Source organism: Anas platyrhynchos, chromosome 34 (assembly GCF_047663525.1).
Source record: "Anas platyrhynchos isolate ZD024472 breed Pekin duck chromosome 34, IASCAAS_PekinDuck_T2T, whole genome shotgun sequence".
Taxonomy (NCBI): Eukaryota; Metazoa; Chordata; class Aves; order Anseriformes; family Anatidae; genus Anas; species Anas platyrhynchos.
Window position 1 is genome coordinate 1,638,152 of NC_092622.1, and position 17,374 is coordinate 1,655,525.

At 67.3% G+C, this 17,374-nt stretch overlaps 2 protein-coding genes across 3 annotated transcripts; one reads left to right on the forward strand and one right to left on the reverse strand.

The window, feature by feature from the left end:
- Nucleotides 1-105: 105 nt before the first annotated feature.
- Nucleotides 106-6,459, forward strand: PPP1R1A (protein phosphatase 1 regulatory inhibitor subunit 1A). Of its 2 annotated transcripts, none has more exons than XM_072031983.1 (7): nucleotides 106-307; nucleotides 4,108-4,168; nucleotides 4,817-4,854; nucleotides 4,970-5,033; nucleotides 5,312-5,524; nucleotides 5,629-5,717; nucleotides 6,363-6,459. In XM_072031983.1, the coding sequence occupies exons 1-6, from the start codon at nucleotides 227-229 to the stop codon at nucleotides 5,715-5,717; spliced, it is 546 nt and encodes a 181-aa protein (XP_071888084.1). In that variant the 5' UTR covers nucleotides 106-226; the 3' UTR covers nucleotides 6,363-6,459. The 2 variants fall into 2 exon arrangements, with proteins under 2 accessions (XP_071888084.1, XP_071888083.1); XM_072031982.1 differs by having other exon boundaries at nucleotides 109-307; nucleotides 5,312-5,530.
- Nucleotides 6,460-7,145: 686 nt separating this feature from the next.
- Nucleotides 7,146-16,674, reverse strand: PDE1B (phosphodiesterase 1B). Its single transcript, XM_072031950.1, is given in 15 exon segments — nucleotides 7,146-9,154; nucleotides 9,246-9,359; nucleotides 9,603-9,742; nucleotides 9,988-10,117; nucleotides 10,208-10,289; nucleotides 10,382-10,502; nucleotides 10,732-10,833; nucleotides 10,947-11,072; nucleotides 12,391-12,491; nucleotides 13,597-13,737; nucleotides 13,840-13,956; nucleotides 14,796-14,862; nucleotides 15,584-15,766; nucleotides 16,562-16,634; nucleotides 16,637-16,674. Coding segments are annotated over 14 exon segments (1,509 nt in total). The 5' UTR covers nucleotides 16,665-16,674; the 3' UTR covers nucleotides 7,146-9,154; nucleotides 9,246-9,261.
- Nucleotides 16,675-17,374: the final 700 nt, after the last annotated feature.

The following is a 17,374-nucleotide window of genomic DNA, read 5'->3' on the forward strand; positions in this document are numbered from 1 at the left end:
GGCACCGGGAGAGGCGGCGGGGAGGGCGCAGAGCGCGCAGCACCGGGACCGGGGCGGGGTGGGGAGGGTTTGGGGGGGGGCGGCTCCGGGAAAAACGCTCCCCGTGGAGGGTGGGGGGGGGTTGAGGGGGGGGGGGAGCGGAACCGGGGCGGGCCCGGGGCGGGCTCGGGGCGGCTCCGGGAGGCTCCGGTAAAGCACCGGGAAGGCGGCGGAGGAGCCGCCCGCCATGGAGCCCAACAGCCCCCGCAAGATCCAGTTCACGGTGCCGCTCCTCGAGCCGCACCTCGACCCCGAGGCGGCGGAGCAGGTGGGGGGCACCGGGGGGGGGGACAGCGGGGACACCGGGGGGGGTGACAGCGGGAGGTGGGGGGGCACCGGGAAAGGGGAAACGCCGGGGGACGGGGGGCACCGGGAAGGGGGGATATGGGGAGGGGAGGACAACGGAGGGGGGGGGAGAATGGGAGGGGGGTGGTGGATGGGGGGGGGCACCGGGGGGGTCATCGGGGGGGACACCGGGAGGGGGTGGCACCAGGAGGGGGACACCGGGGAGTGGGGGGGGGGCGCTGAGGGAGGGGTGCACCGAGGAGAGGGGGACACTGAGAGGTGGGGGGGGCACTGGGTGGGGGCCGTGGGGTGCTTTGAAGCCCCCCCCCGGGGACAGGGAGGGGACCCTGTGTTGTCCCCGGGGGGTGCAGGGCACGGCGCGGTGCACCCTTGGGTGCCGTGCAGCAGCGTGGGTGCTGGGGGAGTGGGGGGGGGCACTGGGTGCTGCGTGGGACAGGCACAGCGATTTGGGGTGCGTGGGGCTGGGGGCGGCGTGGCCGCATCGCCCCCAACCCCAGTGACGGGCCCTAACCCTGGGGACCCCCCCCCTGCACCCCGTTGTACCCCAAATGAGCCCCCCCAAGGGCTGGGGGCCACCCATGGGTGGTGGTGGGGGGGGGTGAGGGGCTCGGGGTGCCGTCCCGGAGCCCTTGGCTGGCTCAGCACCCCGCAGGGTGGGTGTAGGGTTACGGCCCCCCCCCCCCCCGGCCCCCACGCCAACCCCCCCAGATTGCTCAACCCCTGCTGGAGGGGCTCCAACAGGCCCCAGGGCGAAGGGGGCTCACCCACAGCCCCCCCCCCAAGCTCTGTGGGGTGACCCTGGGGGTTGAGGGGGGGGCACAGGGTGGCCGGCACGGGGGGGGGGGGGCATGGGGGCCCGTTGCAAAACCTTTTTGGCTCGGTGCGTGGCCCCAGAATAGCAGCAGGTATTGCATGGCCAGGGGCCCGCGGCCGCGCTGCTCGGGGCTGGGAACCCTCCCCCGGGACCTCTGTGGGCCCCCCCACCCCGCAGCGAGCACCCTTGGGTGCCCCTCGGACCCCAAATCCCACGGGGTGGGGGGCGTCGGGGCCAGGTGGGTTTGGGGAGCGCCACGTGCCCTCACCAACCGGGCACGAGGAGCCCTGTGCGACGGCTCCGGGGTGCTGAAAAAGTGGGGAATTTGGCTTTTTTTATTTTTTTCAATTTTTTTTTGGCTCTGGGGAGCGCGCGGCCCCCCCCCCCAGGGGAGCTTGCCAGCGGCGCGGGGGCGAGCGCGGGGCCGCGAGCATCTCCCTGTCGCTAAATACGGCCACGCACCAGCTGGGGCTGCTGCACGGCTCATTTCCAGCACCCAAAGAGGCTCTGGGAAAAAAAGGGGGGGGCTCAGGAGTGTGCCCCCCCACCCAATTTGGGTGCCAGGGTCCCCGTAACGCCCAGGGGTGCATCCCGTGCCCGTCCCTGCCTCGGTTTCCCCTCCCTGCAGAGTTTTGGGGGGTGCTGGCCCTGCTTTGGCAGGGGTTTGGGGTATGGGGTAACCCCCCAGGGGGGGTCTCAGCTCTCAGCCCCCCCAGAGCCTCGGTCACCTCCTGTCCCCATGTCCCCAACGGCCCAGGCGGGTTTTGGAGGTGGCAGCAGGTGCCGGTGCCGGTGTCCCCTCCCCAAGTTCATAACTCACTTTTTTTTTGGGGTGTTCCTGTAGGAAAAGACCTGGTGGGGATCCCCCTTTTTTGGGAATACCCCTTTTTTGGGAATCCCCCGTTTTGGGGCTCCCCTTTTTGGGATTCCCCTTTTTTGGGATTCCCCTTTTTGGGGATCCCTCTTTTTGGGGGTCCCCTCAGAGGGGTTCCTGGGGGGACTCGGCCCCGCGTGTCCCCACGTCCCGCAGCGCTGCCCCCAACCCCTTCCATCCCCACCCCACACCTCGTCCCCGCAGGTCCCTCCTGGGTGCCACCCATGGGTGCTGGGGCCGGTGGGGGCCGGGGGGGGGGCATTTGCTCCGTCATCCTCAGGGACGGGTTGGGGCCATCCCCGTGGGCAGCTCCCCGACCCCATTGAGTTCCCCGACCCCATTGATGTCCCCGACCCCATTGATGTCCCCAATCCCCCCAGGGGTGGGAAGGATGGAAGGGACCCCCCCCGGCCGAGCCCCTCGGTGACGCCGTCCCCGTCCCCCCCCCTCCCCGGCGGCTGCTCCCGGCCCCAGCGTTTTCTTAATCGATGCTGGAGATAAAAATAGAGCGGGCAGGAGAGAGGAGGGGGGGGGGGAGCTGAGAGTGTCCCCCCCCCTGGGGTGGGGGGACCCCAGCAGCCGTCTGTGGGGTGCGGAGAGCAAAGGGGACCTCCCCAGGGGGTGTGGGGTTGGGGGTGTGCGGGGTTTGGGGGAGGGGATTTGGGGTTTTGGGGGTTTGGGGATGGGGGGTTGGAGATGGGGATTTAGGGTTTGGGGGATGGGGGTTTGGGGTTTTGAGATTTTGGGGTTGGGGGTTTGGAGATGGGGGTTTGGGGATGGGGATTTAGGGTTTGGGGGTTTTGGGGATGGGGGGTTGGAGATGGGGGTTTAGGGTTTGGGGGACAGGGGTTTGGGGTGGGGATTTGGGGATGGGGATTTGGGGTTCTGGGGGTGGGGTTTTGGGGTGGGGGGTTGGGATTTAGGGATTTGGGGATGGGAGCCCGGCCCCGAGCACAAGGGATGCACAAACCATGTCCGTGGTGCTGAGCTCCGGCTGCGTGACCTTGAGCGGGTCACGCCGGTGTCCCCCACCCCATCCCCGTGCCGGGGGGGGGGCATTTTCCAGGCATGGCTGTGACCCCCTTGGTGGGGGGGCAGCTTGGGGACACCTCGGTGTCACCTTGGGGTCCCTCTGGAGGGTCCCCTTGGGCCAAATCCCCAAATCCAGCCCCTAAGAGCCCGGCCGGGGGGGGGGGTGGATGATGGGGTGGCGAGGTGGGGGGGGGGCGATTTTCGTCTCCTTTTAATCTCCGGTTAAAATCCAGATCGCGGGTTTCCATGGCAACCGGGCTGCCACGGGGTGGGGGGGGGGGGATTGGGAATAAGGGGGGGGGGCGCAGGGTGGTGGTGGTGGGCTGGGGCTGAGGCTGCGCACAGCCGGGGAAGGGGCTTGGAGGGGGTCCCCCCCCCCTTTTCCCTTTCGCCCTGGCCCCACCCGCTCTGCCTGCTCATTAGCATCTCATTAGCATCTCATTAGCATCTCATTAGGCAGCCCGCCTCATTAGGGAATCCTCGCCGCCGCCGGGAAATTCGGGGCCACTCAGTCAGTGGGTCAGCGGGGAACCGGGGGGGGGCGAACGTCCGCCCCCCAACGGGGACACCGAGACCACCGCCGGGGCTGCCACATCACGGGGGGCACCCGGCAGCCACGGCCACCCCCCCCTGGCCACCAAAGCCACCCGAGGGGCCACCAACCCCCCCCCCATGTGCCCCCCCGGGGTGTGGGGCAGGAGCCCCCCGGGGATGCTCCGGGTGACCTTGGGCAAGGACGCGCGGGCGGTGGCCGAGGAAGGGCAGGGCCCCGGTGCTGTCCCCGCTGTCCCCGCTGTCCCCACGCCATCGCCATAATTAGCTCCTGATTGTCATTAGCACCGAGGGGGGGGGACGTTGATTTAAAAGCCACCTGCGTCCCCCGGCAGGGCTCGGCGCCCCGCGTCCCCACGGGGCCACCGGCGGCTCGAGGCCAAGGGGACAAGGAACGGGGCTGGGCGAGGTCTTGGGGACAGGGGACAAGGGGGGGGTGGCAGGATTTGGGGTGCAGCCGCGGGTCCCGACTGTGCCCCCCCCTCTCCAGATCCGCAGGCGCCGACCGACGCCGGCCAACCTGGTGCTGAGCAGCGACCAATCGTCCCCAGGTGGGTCCCCAAAACGCGTGGCACCGCGTGGCACCGTGTGGCACCGCGCGGCACCGGGGTCCGGCACCCCACAACCCGCCAGGTCCCCCAGGGAGGGGACAGGAGGGGACCCATGGGTGCTACGGGGGGGTGGGGGTGGTGGTGGCACCGCCCGGTGCTTTTTAGGATCCTGGTGTCCCTCAGCCCATCCATCTCCGGGGGAAGCAGCTGCCGGTGACACGCGGCACCGCCTGGCACGTCCCCAAGGCTGGCACGGGCAGGGGGACACCAGCTGTGACATTTGAGAGCCTGTCACTGCCCCCGGCCGGCATCTGGCCTTTGGGGACGGGGGCTGACCCCGGGTGGCGTCACCGTCCCCGGGGTGGCTTCGTGTCCCCCTCCCCCCTCGCTGCTTTGGGGACATTCCAGGTGTCCCCAAATGTCACCTCCGGACAAAGCGGTGCCAGCAGCTTCATCCGTGGGGGCTGAGCGTCACCGGGGTGCTGGGACATCCCTGGGGGGGGGGTTCAGGATGCGGCCCCAGCACGGCACCGTCCCCACGCGTCCCCCTTTCCCTTCCCGAGGGGGTGAGCGGGGTGGGGGCACCCAGCACCCATGGGTGCCCTCCCCGTGCCACCTCCCGTAACCTCCTGCTCCTCCTGTCCCCAGAGATCGATGAGGACCGGCTCCCCAACCCCCTGCTGAAGGTAGGCGCTGCCAGGAGGAGCCCCCCAGCACCCCAGGGTGCCCCCCAGCACCCCGGGGTGCCCCCCACCACCTTGTCACCCCCCCTTCTGTCACCCACCTCCGCTTGCTTTGCAGTCGGGTCTGGCCATGTCCCCCAGGCAGAGGAAGAAGGTGTCCCGCACCACCCCCACCATGAAAGGTACCTGGGGGGGGTGACAGTCCCCTGGGGGTCTCAGGGGACACGCAGGTGGCCTGGCTGTGTCCCCCTGTGGTGCCACCACCTTGGGGACACGGGGACACGGGGACACAGAAATGGGGGGGCACACAGCAGCCCCCATCGGAGGGGACATTTGGCTGCGCCACCGCGGTGGCACGGGGACAGGGGGGTCCCTGCAGCTGGGAACACCACAATTGGGGACACGGGGGGGGCTTGGGGACGCTGCTGTCCCCAGCGTGGCACCGCTCGCTGCCTTGCAGAGCTGCAGATGATGGTGGAGCACCACCTGTGCAAGCAGGCGCAGGGCGAGGAGGAGGAGGAGGAGGAAGCAGCCGCCACCGCCACCAGCCAGGAGCACGGCCCCGGGTGCTGCCACCACGGTGACAGCGGTGACACCGAGCACAGCCACAGCCCCGGGGGCTCCTGCCCGCTGGCCCGGGCTCAGCCCACGCACCAAGGTGGCCCCGGGCCCGGTGAGAGTGAGTTTTGGGCACCATCGACCCCTCTGGGTGGGGGGGGTAAAGGGGGGCTGGGGGTGGTGGGGTCTGCGCTCAGCCCCTGCCCCTCGCACCCGCAGGGACCCACGGGGACGGGAGGCAAAGCCTGGCCCAGGAGGGCGCCCATATAGCACCGGAGGAGGGCAAGGGTGCTGCCAGCAGCCAGTAGGTGCGTACTGGGGGGCTGTGGGGGCATACTGGGGTGCTATGGGCACATACTGGGGGGCTGTGGGTACATACTGGGGTGCTGTGGGTGCATACTGGGGCGCTATGGGCATGTACTGGGGGGCTGTGGGTGCATATTGGGGTGCTATGGGTGCATACTGGGAACTGTGGGTGCATACTGGGTGGCTGTGGGCGCATACTGGGGCGCTATGGGCACGTACTGGGGGGCTGTGAGTGTGTACTGGGATGCTATGGGCGCATACTGGGGCACTTCAGGGGCATACGGGGGTGCTGCAGGCGTGTACTGGGGGCTGTGGGTGCGTACTGGGGCACTGTGGGCACATACTGGGGGGCTGTGGGTGCATATTGGGGTGCTATGGGTGCGTACTGGGAGGCTGTGGGTGCGTACTGGGGTGCTGCAGGGGCATACTGGGCCACCATAAGTATATACTGGGGCACCGTGGGGGGGTACTGGGACATTGTGGGTGCGTACTGGGGCACCACAGGGTGCATGGGGACACCGCGGGGTGCATACTGGGAACACTGGGGGGTGTACTGGGAACACTGGGGACACGGGGACAGGTGGCACCACGGGAGGTGGCAGTCCCCCAGCACGTGTCCCCCCCCCCCCCCCCAAATCTGTCCCCAGGTGCCCCCCCCGCCGGCAGGAGGACGGAGCCGAGCCACCGCCTTTTTTTTATCGATCGTTTTCTAAGATTCCGACGGCTGTTTTGGGGTGTTCGTGACCTTTTTGTTGATTTTTTTGGTTTTTTTTAATTATTATTATTTATTTTATCGGCCGCCTGGGCCTGGCCTTGGGGGGACTGCCCCCCCTCCCCCCCCGCTATCCCCTAACCCCCACCTACGGCCACCGGGTCCCTCGGGGGGGGTGACAGGGGGGCAGCACAGCCCCCCCCCCATACCCCCCCCACGCTTCGTCCCCCCCTCACTGCCACCCCCGGGGTGTCCCCGGGGCCACCTCGCTGTCACCGCTGGGGACACGCACACTCACGGGGGGGGGCACACACGTGTGTTTGCACACTTGGGGGGGGCACACGCGTGTTTGCACGCCCACGGGGGGGGGCACACGCGTGTCCCTTTGCACGCCCACGTGAGCGCACACGGCCACGGAGGGGGGGTGCCCACCCGTGCCACCGCGCACCCTTGGGTGCCCACCCCCCTTGCACACCTTGCACACGCATGTGCGGGGGCCCAGCACCCGCCCCCCCCCCCGTATTAAACGCATCCCTTCTCCGCGCCGCCTCCTCCTTGCCTTCACGCTGGGTGGGCGCAGGGGGGGGACCCCCGGGGATCCCCCACCCTTGGGTGCTCCATCACCCCCCCCAGGGGACCCTGCTGCCACCTCCATCCCCAAACTTTCCCCCACCCCTCCCCGGTTTGGGGTGTGAGGGAGGGGGTGCCGGAGGCAGGCTGGTGGTGGCGCGCGGTTTATTAATTAATTGCTCGTTAGCGGCGGCGCTTCGTTTGCATGCGTGTGCGGGTGGCAGCTGTGCCAGCAATGACCAGGGCGGAGGCACGACGAGTTACCGCATGGTAGAAAAATACAAACACACACACACGGGCCGGGCAGGGCGGCCGGCGCTGGGCTATGTACACGGCGGGGGGGGCACGGGGGGGGCACGGGGGGGGGATGCTCGAGGCATGCCGGAGCGGGAGGATGCCGGAGCTGGAAGATGCTCGAGGCACGCCGGAGCTGGGGAGGGTGGGGGGTTGGCGGAGCTGGGAGGCTGGGGGGGTGCTGGAGGATGCTGGAGGATGCCGGAGCTGGGATGTGGGGGGTGCTGGAGTAAGGATGGGGGGGGTGTGGTTGAGGGTGGGGGGGTGGGGGGGTGCTGGAGCCAGGATGCTCGAGGATGCTCAAGGATTCTGGAGCCAGGGTGCCGGAGGATGCTTGAGCCGGGATGCTGGAGGATGCTGGAGCCAGGATGTGGGGGATGCTCAAGGATGCTGGGGGATGCTGGAGCCAGGATACTGGAGCACACTGGAGCTGGAAAGCTGGAGCCAGGATGCTCAAGGATGCTCGAGCACGCCGGAGCCAGGAAGCTGGAGCCAGGATACATGGGGATGACGGAGCTGGGATGCTGGAGGATGCTCGAGCCAGGATGTTGGAGCTGAGGTGCTCAAGGATGCCGGAGAATGCTTGAGGGTGCTGGGGGATGCTGGAGTGAGGATGCTCAAGCACACCGGAGCTGGAAAGCTGGAGCCAGGATGCTCTGAGGATGACGGAGCTGGGATGCTGGAGGATGCTGGAGCCAGGATGTGGGGAATGCTTGAGGGTTCTGGGGGATGCTGGAGCAAGGATGCTCGAGCACACCGGAGCCAGGGAGCTGGAGCCAGGATGCCCAAGGATGCTCGAAGCTGCTGGAACCAGGATGCTGGGGGATGCTTGAGGATGCTCGAGCACACTGGAGCCAGGATACCAGAGGATGCTCGAGCCAGGATGGCGGAGCTGAAGTGCTCAAGGAGGCTCAAGGATGTTGGAGCCAGGATGCTGGGGGATGCTGGAGCGAGGACACTCAAGCACACCAGAGCCGGGAAGCTGGAGCCAGGATGCTCAAGGATGCTCGAGCACGCCAGAGCCAGGAATTTGGAGCCAGGATGCTTCAGGATGACGGAGCCGGGATTCTGGAGGATGCTCGAGCACACTGGAGCCAGGATGCCGGAGGATGCTCAAGCCAGGATGGTGGAGCTGAGGTGCTCAAGGATGCCGGAGAATGCTTGAGGGTGCTGGGGGATGCTGGAGTGAGGATGCTCGAGCACACCGGAGCTGGAAAGCTGGAGCCAGGATGCTTCAGGATGACGGAGCCGGGATTCTGGAGGATGTTTGGGGATGCTGGAGCCAGGACGCTCGAGGATGCTGGAGGATGTTCGAGGATTCTGGAGCCAGGGTGCTCAAGGACGCTCAAGGACGCTGGAGCCAGGATGCCAGGGGATGCTCGAGCCAGGATGCCGGAGCCAGGATGCTGGGGGGGTGCTCGAGGGTGCTGGGGGGGGGGTTCCGGAGCCAGGATGCTCAAGGATGCTCGAGCACAACAGAGCCAGGACACTGGAGGAAGCTGGGGGGGGTCCTGGGGGTATTTTGGCACTGGAGGCACCCCGGAGCCAGGAGGTGCTGGAGGATGCTGGAGGCACCCTGGAGGTGTGGCTCCCCCAAGCACCCGGTGTGGGGGGGGGGGGCACAAATCCGATTTTTTTTAAAAAGCCACCAGGATAAAACCCGGGCTCGGCGTCACCATCACCGGTGGCCCGAGGCCACCCGGGGTTGGCACAGGCTGGGGGGGGGGCTCCCGGGGGTCCCAAGCCCCCCCCCCCGAGGACCTGGGGCTGGCACCCGGGCGGCTCCTTCCCTGCGGATGGTGCTGGACTCGATGGCACTGGAGACTTTGGGCTGGACGGCGTCACTCGGGGGGGGGCGAGGACCTGGCAGCCAGGAGGGGAGGGGGCAGGGCTGGCCCAAAAGGGTCTGCGTGTGCCCCCCCCCCACCCCCCCTCCTCGGTTTTGGGTACCCACCTGGCTCCCGCCAGCGCTATTCCACCTCGCCGTTGTGCTTGTGCCGGCCGGGGGGCGCGGGGGGCTCCTCCTCATAGGGAGACAGCTCCTCGATGGACGCCTGGTTGGTGATGCCTGGGGGGGGGACAGGGGGTGTGGGGGGGTGCTCGAGGCAGTTCCGTGGCCCCCCAGGACCAAGAAAAACCCAGCTCATCTGGGGGGGGTCACCATCCCCAGGGGTCACCCCCAGGGGTCACCGTCTCCAGGGGTCACCCCCAGGGGTCACCGTCCCCAGGGGGCACCAGCATCGGGGGCTGCTTGGCATGGACCTGCCCCCCCCCCGTGTGCCCCCCCCTGGCTCTGGTGGCCGTCCCCTACCGCTGGCCGCCCTCTCCTTCCACTTCTGCTTGTTCTCCTGGATGTATTTGGTCCAGGTGGCGCGGAAGCTGGCCAGGTCGGCGTTGATGTCCCCCCCCAGCTCCAGGTGCTCATCCAGGGACGTCTGCCGCCACTGGGAGCTGTGGGGGGACACCAGGGTGGGGGGGGGGGGCTGGCGGTGGGACAGAGCCACCCGTGTCACCCCCCCGACCCATCACAGGGCTCATGCACCATTAAGTGGGTGCCCCCCGCATGGCTGCGCCCCGCCAGCTCCACCCAGGGGGGCTCTGGGGGAAGGGGAAACTGAGGCACGGCCCCTCCAGGAGGATGTGGGGGGGGGCTGGTGAAGCAGGCAAGTGGCTGGGGGGGGTTGGTGGCCCCCCACCTGGCCTGCTGGCTGGCCACCGGGTTGCCCTTGGCTTTGGAGCCGTCCTCGGCGGGGGGGGGCAGCACCATCTTCTCGGCCACGTCGGTCAGCACGGAGAAGGTGGGCTCCACGATGAAGTCGATGAAGCCTGGGGGGGGGGCACGGCGTCGGAGGGGACCTCACGTCTGCGTGTCCCCAAAAATGGGGACGGGGATGGGGATGGAGGGGGGGGGCTCACCAATCTGCGACTGGGCCACCAGCGTGGAGGTGCGGTCGCAGAGGGGCGAGAAGGGCAGCCCCAGCTCGGCTTCTTTGTCACCCTGGAGAGGTTGAGAAATTGTCCCCAAAAGGTGGCCGCGGTGACACCGGGGGTCCCGGGGGATTGGGGGGGGGGAACACGCGGGGCCCCTACCTGCCTGAAGAACTCCTCCATCAGCGCCTTGGTCCAGCGGCTGTGCACTGCCCACTGCTTGGTGGGGTGGCTGATGTCGGCCGCGTGCAGCAGCAGCGACAGCGCCTTGGATTTATCGATCCTGGGGAGGGCACCGGGCAGCTCAGGCTGGCCCCCCCCCAAAAAAAAAAAAAAAAAAAAAAAAAAAACGAAAACCAAACGCGTCCCCTCCTCCCCGCCACCCCCCACAAAAAATAAAAATAAATAAAAAAAAAAAAAACGAAAACCAAACGCGTCCCCCTCCTCCCTGCCATCCCCCCCCCCAAAAAAAATAAATAAAAAAAAAAAGCCCCCGGCGCCCCCGCTCACACCTCTCCAGCTGCTGCAGCGCCGTCTTCATGGACTTGACCTGCTGGAAGTGGCAGGACATGTCGGTGGCCAGGACCATCTCGATCACCAGAGCCCGCAGCTCCCTGCGCCGCGGTTGCGGAGTTGGGGGGGGGGACAGGAGGCACCATGAGGGCTTGGGGGGGGGGGCGGCTGGGGACAGCCCCCGGGGACAGCGCGGGGACGGCGGGGGACTCACGCGAACTCGTCCTTGGTGAGGTTGACGAAGATGTTCATCTCCTCGTCCTGCATCATGCGGAAGACGGCGCTGATGTGGTGGTTCTCCAGCACCGAGCGGTCGTTGTAGAGGATGGCGCAGTCCGACCTGGGGGGGGGGGGGCGAGGGGACACCGGGGACACGCGATGGCACCCGCCGGGTCCCTGCATGGCACCCCTTCGGGTGAGGGATGTCCCCACGGTGGCAGCACAGATGTAGCTGGGACGTATTGGTGGCCACGTGGTGCCAGGACATCTGCGCCCTGGACGTATCGGTCACCCCAAGTGTCCCCAAGGTGCCAAGACGTCTGCATCCTGGCCATATCGGTCACCATGAGTGTCCCCAAGGTGCCAGCACATCTGTACCCTGGCCGTATTTGTCACCCCGAGTGTCCCCAGGGTGCCAGGATGTCTACATCCCAGCCATATCGGTCACCCTGAGTGTCCCCAAGGTGCCAGGACATCTACACCCTGGCCACATCGGTCACCCCGAGTGTCCCCAAGGTGCCAGGGCGTCTACATCCTGGCCGTATCGGTCACCCCGAGTGTCCCCAGGGTGCCACCAGCACTGCCCTGGTGCCCCTCAGCACCCCACGTGTCCCCGCAGCCTGTCCCCAGCCCTGCTGCTCTGCCCAGGCTGCGCCCTGCCACCTCTGCCATGCCACGTCAGCCCTGCTGGGCCGTGTCACCTGCACCGTGCTGTGTCCCCCTGTGCCGTGCCACGTCCCTTTGTGCCATGCCGTGTCCCCTGCACCATGCCACCTCCCCGTGTCGTGCCATGTCCCCCTGCACTGTGCCACATCCCTGTGCTGTGCCATGCTGTGTCCCCATGCCATGCCACGTCCCTGTGCTGTGCCATGTCCCTGTGCTGTGCCATGTCCCTCCATGCCATGTCACATCCCCGTGCCATGCCGTGTCCTTCTGTGCCGTGCCGTGTCCCCCTGCACCCATGCCACGTCCCTGTGCCATGCCACGTCCCCTCGTGCCATGCTGTGTCCCCTTGTGCCATGCCACGCCCCCATGTCCCCATGCTGTGCCATGTCCCCGTGTGCCCTGCCATGTCCCCTCGTGCTGTGCCATGTCTCCTTGCACCGTGCCATGTCCCCCTGTGCCATGCCATGTCCCCCTATGCCGTGCCACATCCCCCTGTGCCATGTCCCCATGCACCATGCCATGTCCCCTTGCACTGTGCCATGTCCCCTTGCACTGTGCCATGTCCCCTTGTGCCATGTCATGTCCCCTCATGCTGTGCCATGTCCCCCTGCGCTGTGCCCTGTCCCCATGCTGTGCCATGTCCCCTTGTGCCATGCCCTGTTCCCTTGCCCTGTCCCCTTGTGCTGTGCCCTGTCCCCTCATGCCGTGCCATGTCCCCTTGCCCTGTCCCCCTGCGCCGTGCCGTGTCCCCGTGCGGTGCCCGCAGCCCTCACTTGGTCTGGATGTGGAAGCTGTTGGTGGTGCCCGTGTGCTCGTAGTCGTGGATGGCGGCGGCGAAGATGATGGCCAGGACCTCGATCTCCGTCAGGTAGTGCTGGGGACAGGGGCGTCAGGGACAGGGCCACCCCCCCCAGGGGGGACGGGGACACTGGGGGCACTGGGGGGATCCAGTGACACCCCACAGGGGACAGGGGCCACCTGGGCACGGGTCCTGTGCGTGGCCACGCGTGACACCGAGGGGGGGGGACAGGGCGCGGTGTCACCACCTGTCACCCCCCCGGGACAGGGTGACCCCGGCCATCCTTGCTGCGTTTCCATGGTGACAGCAGGGTCACCAGGTGGCACCCCGTCACCATGGCAACAAGCATCACCTGGACCAGGGGGGTGTGCTGGGACCCCCTGCCCCATGGTATCCCTGTCCCCACGGTGTCCCCGTCCCCATGGTGTCCCCATCCCCATGGTGTCCCCATCCCCATGGTGTCCCCGTCCCCACGGTGTCCCCGTCCTCAGGGTGACCCCGTCGCCATGGTGTCCCTGTCCTCACCGTGTCCCTGTCCCTGTCCCCATGGTTTCCCCATCCCTGCCGTGTCCCTGTCTCCACCATGTCCCTGTCCCCATGGTGTTCCTGTCCCCATCCCCACGGTGTCCCCATCCCCATGGTGTCATCATCCCTGCTGTGTCCCTGTTCCCATCCCCATGGTGTCCCTGTCCCAACCATGTCCCTATCCGCAACCCTGCCATGTCCCTGTCCCCATGGTGTACCTGTCCTTGTCCCCATCCCCATGGTGTCCCCGTCCCCGCCGTGTCCCCATCCCCAGGGTGTCTCTGTCCCCACCGTGTCCGTGTCCCCATGCTGTCCCTGTCCCCATCCCTGCCATGTCCCCATCCCCACCATGTCCCTGTCCCCATGCCGTCCCCATCCCCATCCCCATGGTGTCCCCATCCCCGCTGTGTCCTCATCTCCTTCCTCATGGTGTCCCCATCCCCGCCATGTCCCCGTCCCTGCGGTGTCCCCATCCCCACCGTGTCCCCATCCCCACCATCTCCCTGTCCCCATGCCATCCCCGTCCCTGTCCCCATGCCGTCCCCATCCCCATCCCCACGGTGTCCCTGTCCCCACGGTGTCCCCATCCCTGTCCCCATGCCGTCCCCATCCCCGTGCCGTCCCCGTCCCCGCGGTGTCCCCGCGGTGTCCCCACCAGCATGCCGGTGCGCAGCAGGAAGCAGTGCACGGTCTGGGTGACATCGGCGGCGTGCGCCTGGTTGTGGTAGGGGTTCCTGTACTTCCCGTAGCCGGCCTCCAGTGCCTCCAGCAGCGAGGTGAGGAAGACGGCGGGGATCTGCGGCGCGACACACGCGTGTGCAAGGCGGCCACGTGGGTGTGCGAGGCGGGGGGGGGGGTGGGGGGGGGGGGGGGTGACCCCCCCCGGGGGTGGGCGCACCTTGAAGCGGCTGCTGAGGTTGTGGCGGGTGAAGAGCTCGTAGACGATGGTGCGCAGGGAGTGCTCCTCCGTCACCCGGTTCAGCGCGAAGACGTCGAAGCACCACAGGTCCAGGCTCTGGGGGGGGGCAGCGGGTGACCAGTATAGACCAGTATAGCCCAGTAAAGGCCGGTATGGCGGGTGATGCTCGGTGAGGTCCGTAAATGCGCCGTGATGCTCAGCAATAGCAGGTGGTGACCAGTAACTCCCAGCGATTTCCAGTAACTCCCAGCAATGCCCAGTAACTCCCAGTAAAGCCCAGTAACTCCCAGCAATGCCCAGTAACTCCCAGTAAAGCCCAGTAAAGGCCAGTATGGCCAGCAATGTGCTTTAGCACCCAGTAAAGCCCAGCAGTGCCCCGTGATGCCCAGTAACTCCCAGCAAAGCCCAGTAACTCCCAGCAAAGCCCAGTAACTCCCAGTAAAGCCCAGTGATGCCCAATAGCACCCAGCAAAGCCCAGTGATACCCAGTAAAGCCCAGTAAAGGCCAGTATGGCAGGTGATGCCCAGTAGCACCTGGTGAAGCCCAGAATTGCCCACTGATGCCCAGTAACACCCAGCAAAGCCCAGCAGTGCCCAATGATGCCCAGTAAAGCCCAGTAACACCCAGTGAAACCCAGTAAAGCCCAGTGACGCCCAGCAGCACCCAGTAAACCCCAGTGAAGCCCAATGATGCCCAGTAACACCCAGTAACGCTCCATGAAGCCCAGTAACCCCCAGCACTGCCCAGTAAAGCCCAGTAACCCCCAGTAGCACCCAGTAAAGCCCAGTAACCCCCAGTAGCACCCACAGACACCCAGCAAACGCCCCCCCCCCAGTCCCACTGGGATCCCCATGGAACCAGCGGTGCCGGGGGCAAAGCGCTGGGGGGGGGGGCAGCCCCAGGGGGGGGTCTGGGGGTGCTGCCCCCCCGGTACCTTCAGGCAGTTGAGGACGGAGGTGGAGTAGCTCGGCCCCACGGCCGTGTACGTCCGGCGAAACATCCTGCAAGGGGGGGGCAGCGTGCTGGGGGGGGGCCCTTGGGTGCTGGGGGGGCCCTTTGGGTGCTCAGGGACCCACCTGAATTTTGGGGGGGGCCGATCTGGTGCTTGGGGACCCCCCCTGGGTGCTGGGCACCCCCCTGGATGCTCAGGGACCCAGCTGAGTTTTTGGGGACCCCATCTGGTGCTCAGGACCCCCCCTGGCTTCTCAGGACCCCCCCCCAACTGCTCAGAACTCCCCCCCCCCCGGGTTCTCAAGACCCCCCTGGGTTCTCAGGACCCCCTCCCCAAGATCTCAGGACCCCCCCCCAGCTGCTCAGGACCCCCCTGGCAGCTCAGGACCCCCCCCCCTGAGATCTCAGGACCCCCCCTGGGTTCTCAGAGCCCCCCCCAACTGCTCAGGACCCCCCCTAAGATCTCTAACCCCCCCCCAGATGCTCAGGACCCCCCCCCACCATTTCAGGACCCCCCCCAGCTGCTCAGGACCCCCCCTGGGTTCTCAGAACCCCCTCCCCAAGATCTCAGGACCCCCCCCCCAAGTTCTCAGCCCCCCCCCAATATCTCACCCCCCCATCCACCCCCCCACCCCCCAACCACCCCCCATTAACCCCTCCTAGCCGCATCCCCCCAACTCCCCCTTACATTCTCCCCCTCCCCCTGCACCCCCATTCCCCGGTACCCCCCCAAGTGCCCCCCCCCCTTTTTGTCCCCCCCCCCCCCCCGACCTCTCGACGAAGATGCCGGCCTGGACGGCGTGGACGATGCTGCGGAATTTGGGTTTTTCCTCCGCCCGGCGCCCCTTGGCTCGCGCCTGCTGGGTGAAGGTGGCCGCCAGCCAGTCCCGAACCTCCGCCGGCACCGCGTCCGAGCGCATCTCCCGCAGCTCGTCCTCCGTGTCCAGCATCTGCCTGCGGGGGGGGCGAGGGGGGGGGAAAAATGGGGTTAGGGGGGGTTATGGGGTTAGGGGGGGTGAGGGGGGAAGGGGAGGGAAGGGGGGTTGGGGTTAGGGGGGCTATGGGGGGGTTAGGGGGGTTGGGGGGGTCAGGGGGTAAGGGTCATGGGGGGTCATGGGGGGTTAGGGGGGGTTGGGGGGGTTGGGGGGGTTTGGGGGGTCGGGGGGTGAGGGGGGAAGGAGGGGGGAAGGGGGGTTGGGGTTAGGGGGGGTTATGGGGGGTTGGAGGGGTTGGGGGTAAGGGGGTTAGGGGAGTCGGGGGGGTCAGGGGGTCATGGGGGGGTCAGGGGGTCATGGGGGGTTAGGGGGTCATGGGGGGTCATGGGGGTCGGGGGGAGTCAGGGGGGTTAGGGGGAGGAAGGGGGGTTGGGGTTATAGGGGGTTGGAGGGTTGGGGGGGTCAGGGGGTAAGGGTCATGGGGGGTCACGGGGGGTTATGGGGATCGGGGGGTTAGGGAGGGGTTATGGGGTCAGGGGGACTTGTGGGGTTAGAAGGGTAAGGGGAGGCAGTGGGGTTGGGGTTATGGGGGGTTGGAGGGGTTGGGGGGGTCAGGAGGGGTTAGGGGGGGGTCAGGGGTTCTGGGGTCATGGGGGGTCAGGGGGCTTAGGAAGGGTTAAAGGGATTGGGGGGGGGGGGTCAGGGGGAGTCGGGGGCTGAAGGGACTTGAGAGGGGGAGTCAGGGGGGTTTGGGGGGGGGTCCCCACGCGTCCCCCCTCCCTGACCCCATCCCGGGGGGGGGGGGGGGGGGCACCTGGTCTCGTCGATGTAGACGGCCTCGAGCAGGGACGCGGTGTACTCCAGGTTCCTCCGCAGCTCCTCCAGGTCACCTCGCCCCCGTCCAGCTGCTTCACCATGGAGCGCAGCCTGCGGGGGGGGGGGCACCGCTGGGGGCTGCGGGACCCCCCCTCCGACCCCCTCCGGGACCCCCCTTCTAACCCCATGGGATCCCCCTCCAACCCCCACGGGACCCCCCCCAAATTCCCGTGGGACCCCCGCTGGTGGTCCTTGGACCCCCCCCCCCTTCCAGACCCTCTGGACCACCCCCCCGTAGGACCCCCCCATGGGACCCCCCCCCCCGGTGGGGGCAGAGCTGAGCAGGCAGCACCCAGCGCCCTGCAGCCACAGCACCTGGCAGACTGAACCCCAAAAAGCCAGTGGCCCTAAAATTGTGCATGCCCCAAAAAACAGCACCCCAAAAAAACAAAGCCTGCACCCCAAAACCCCAAAGCCTGCACCCCAGAATCCCCAAACCCTAAACCCTGCACCCCCAAATCCCAAAGCTCTGCACCTCCAATCCTAAACCCTAAATCCCCAAACCCCAAAGCCTGAATCCCAAAACCCCAAAGCCTGCACCCCCAAATCCCAAAGCTCTGCACCTCCAAATCTTAAACCCTACGCTCCCCAACCCCAAAGCCTGCAGCTCAAAATCCCCAAACCCTAAACCCTGCACCCCAAAACCCCAAAGCCCGCACCCCTAAACCTTATACCCTGCACCCCAAAAATCCCAAAAACCTGCACTCCAAACCCCAAAACCCTGCACCCCAAACCCCCAAACCCCGCACCC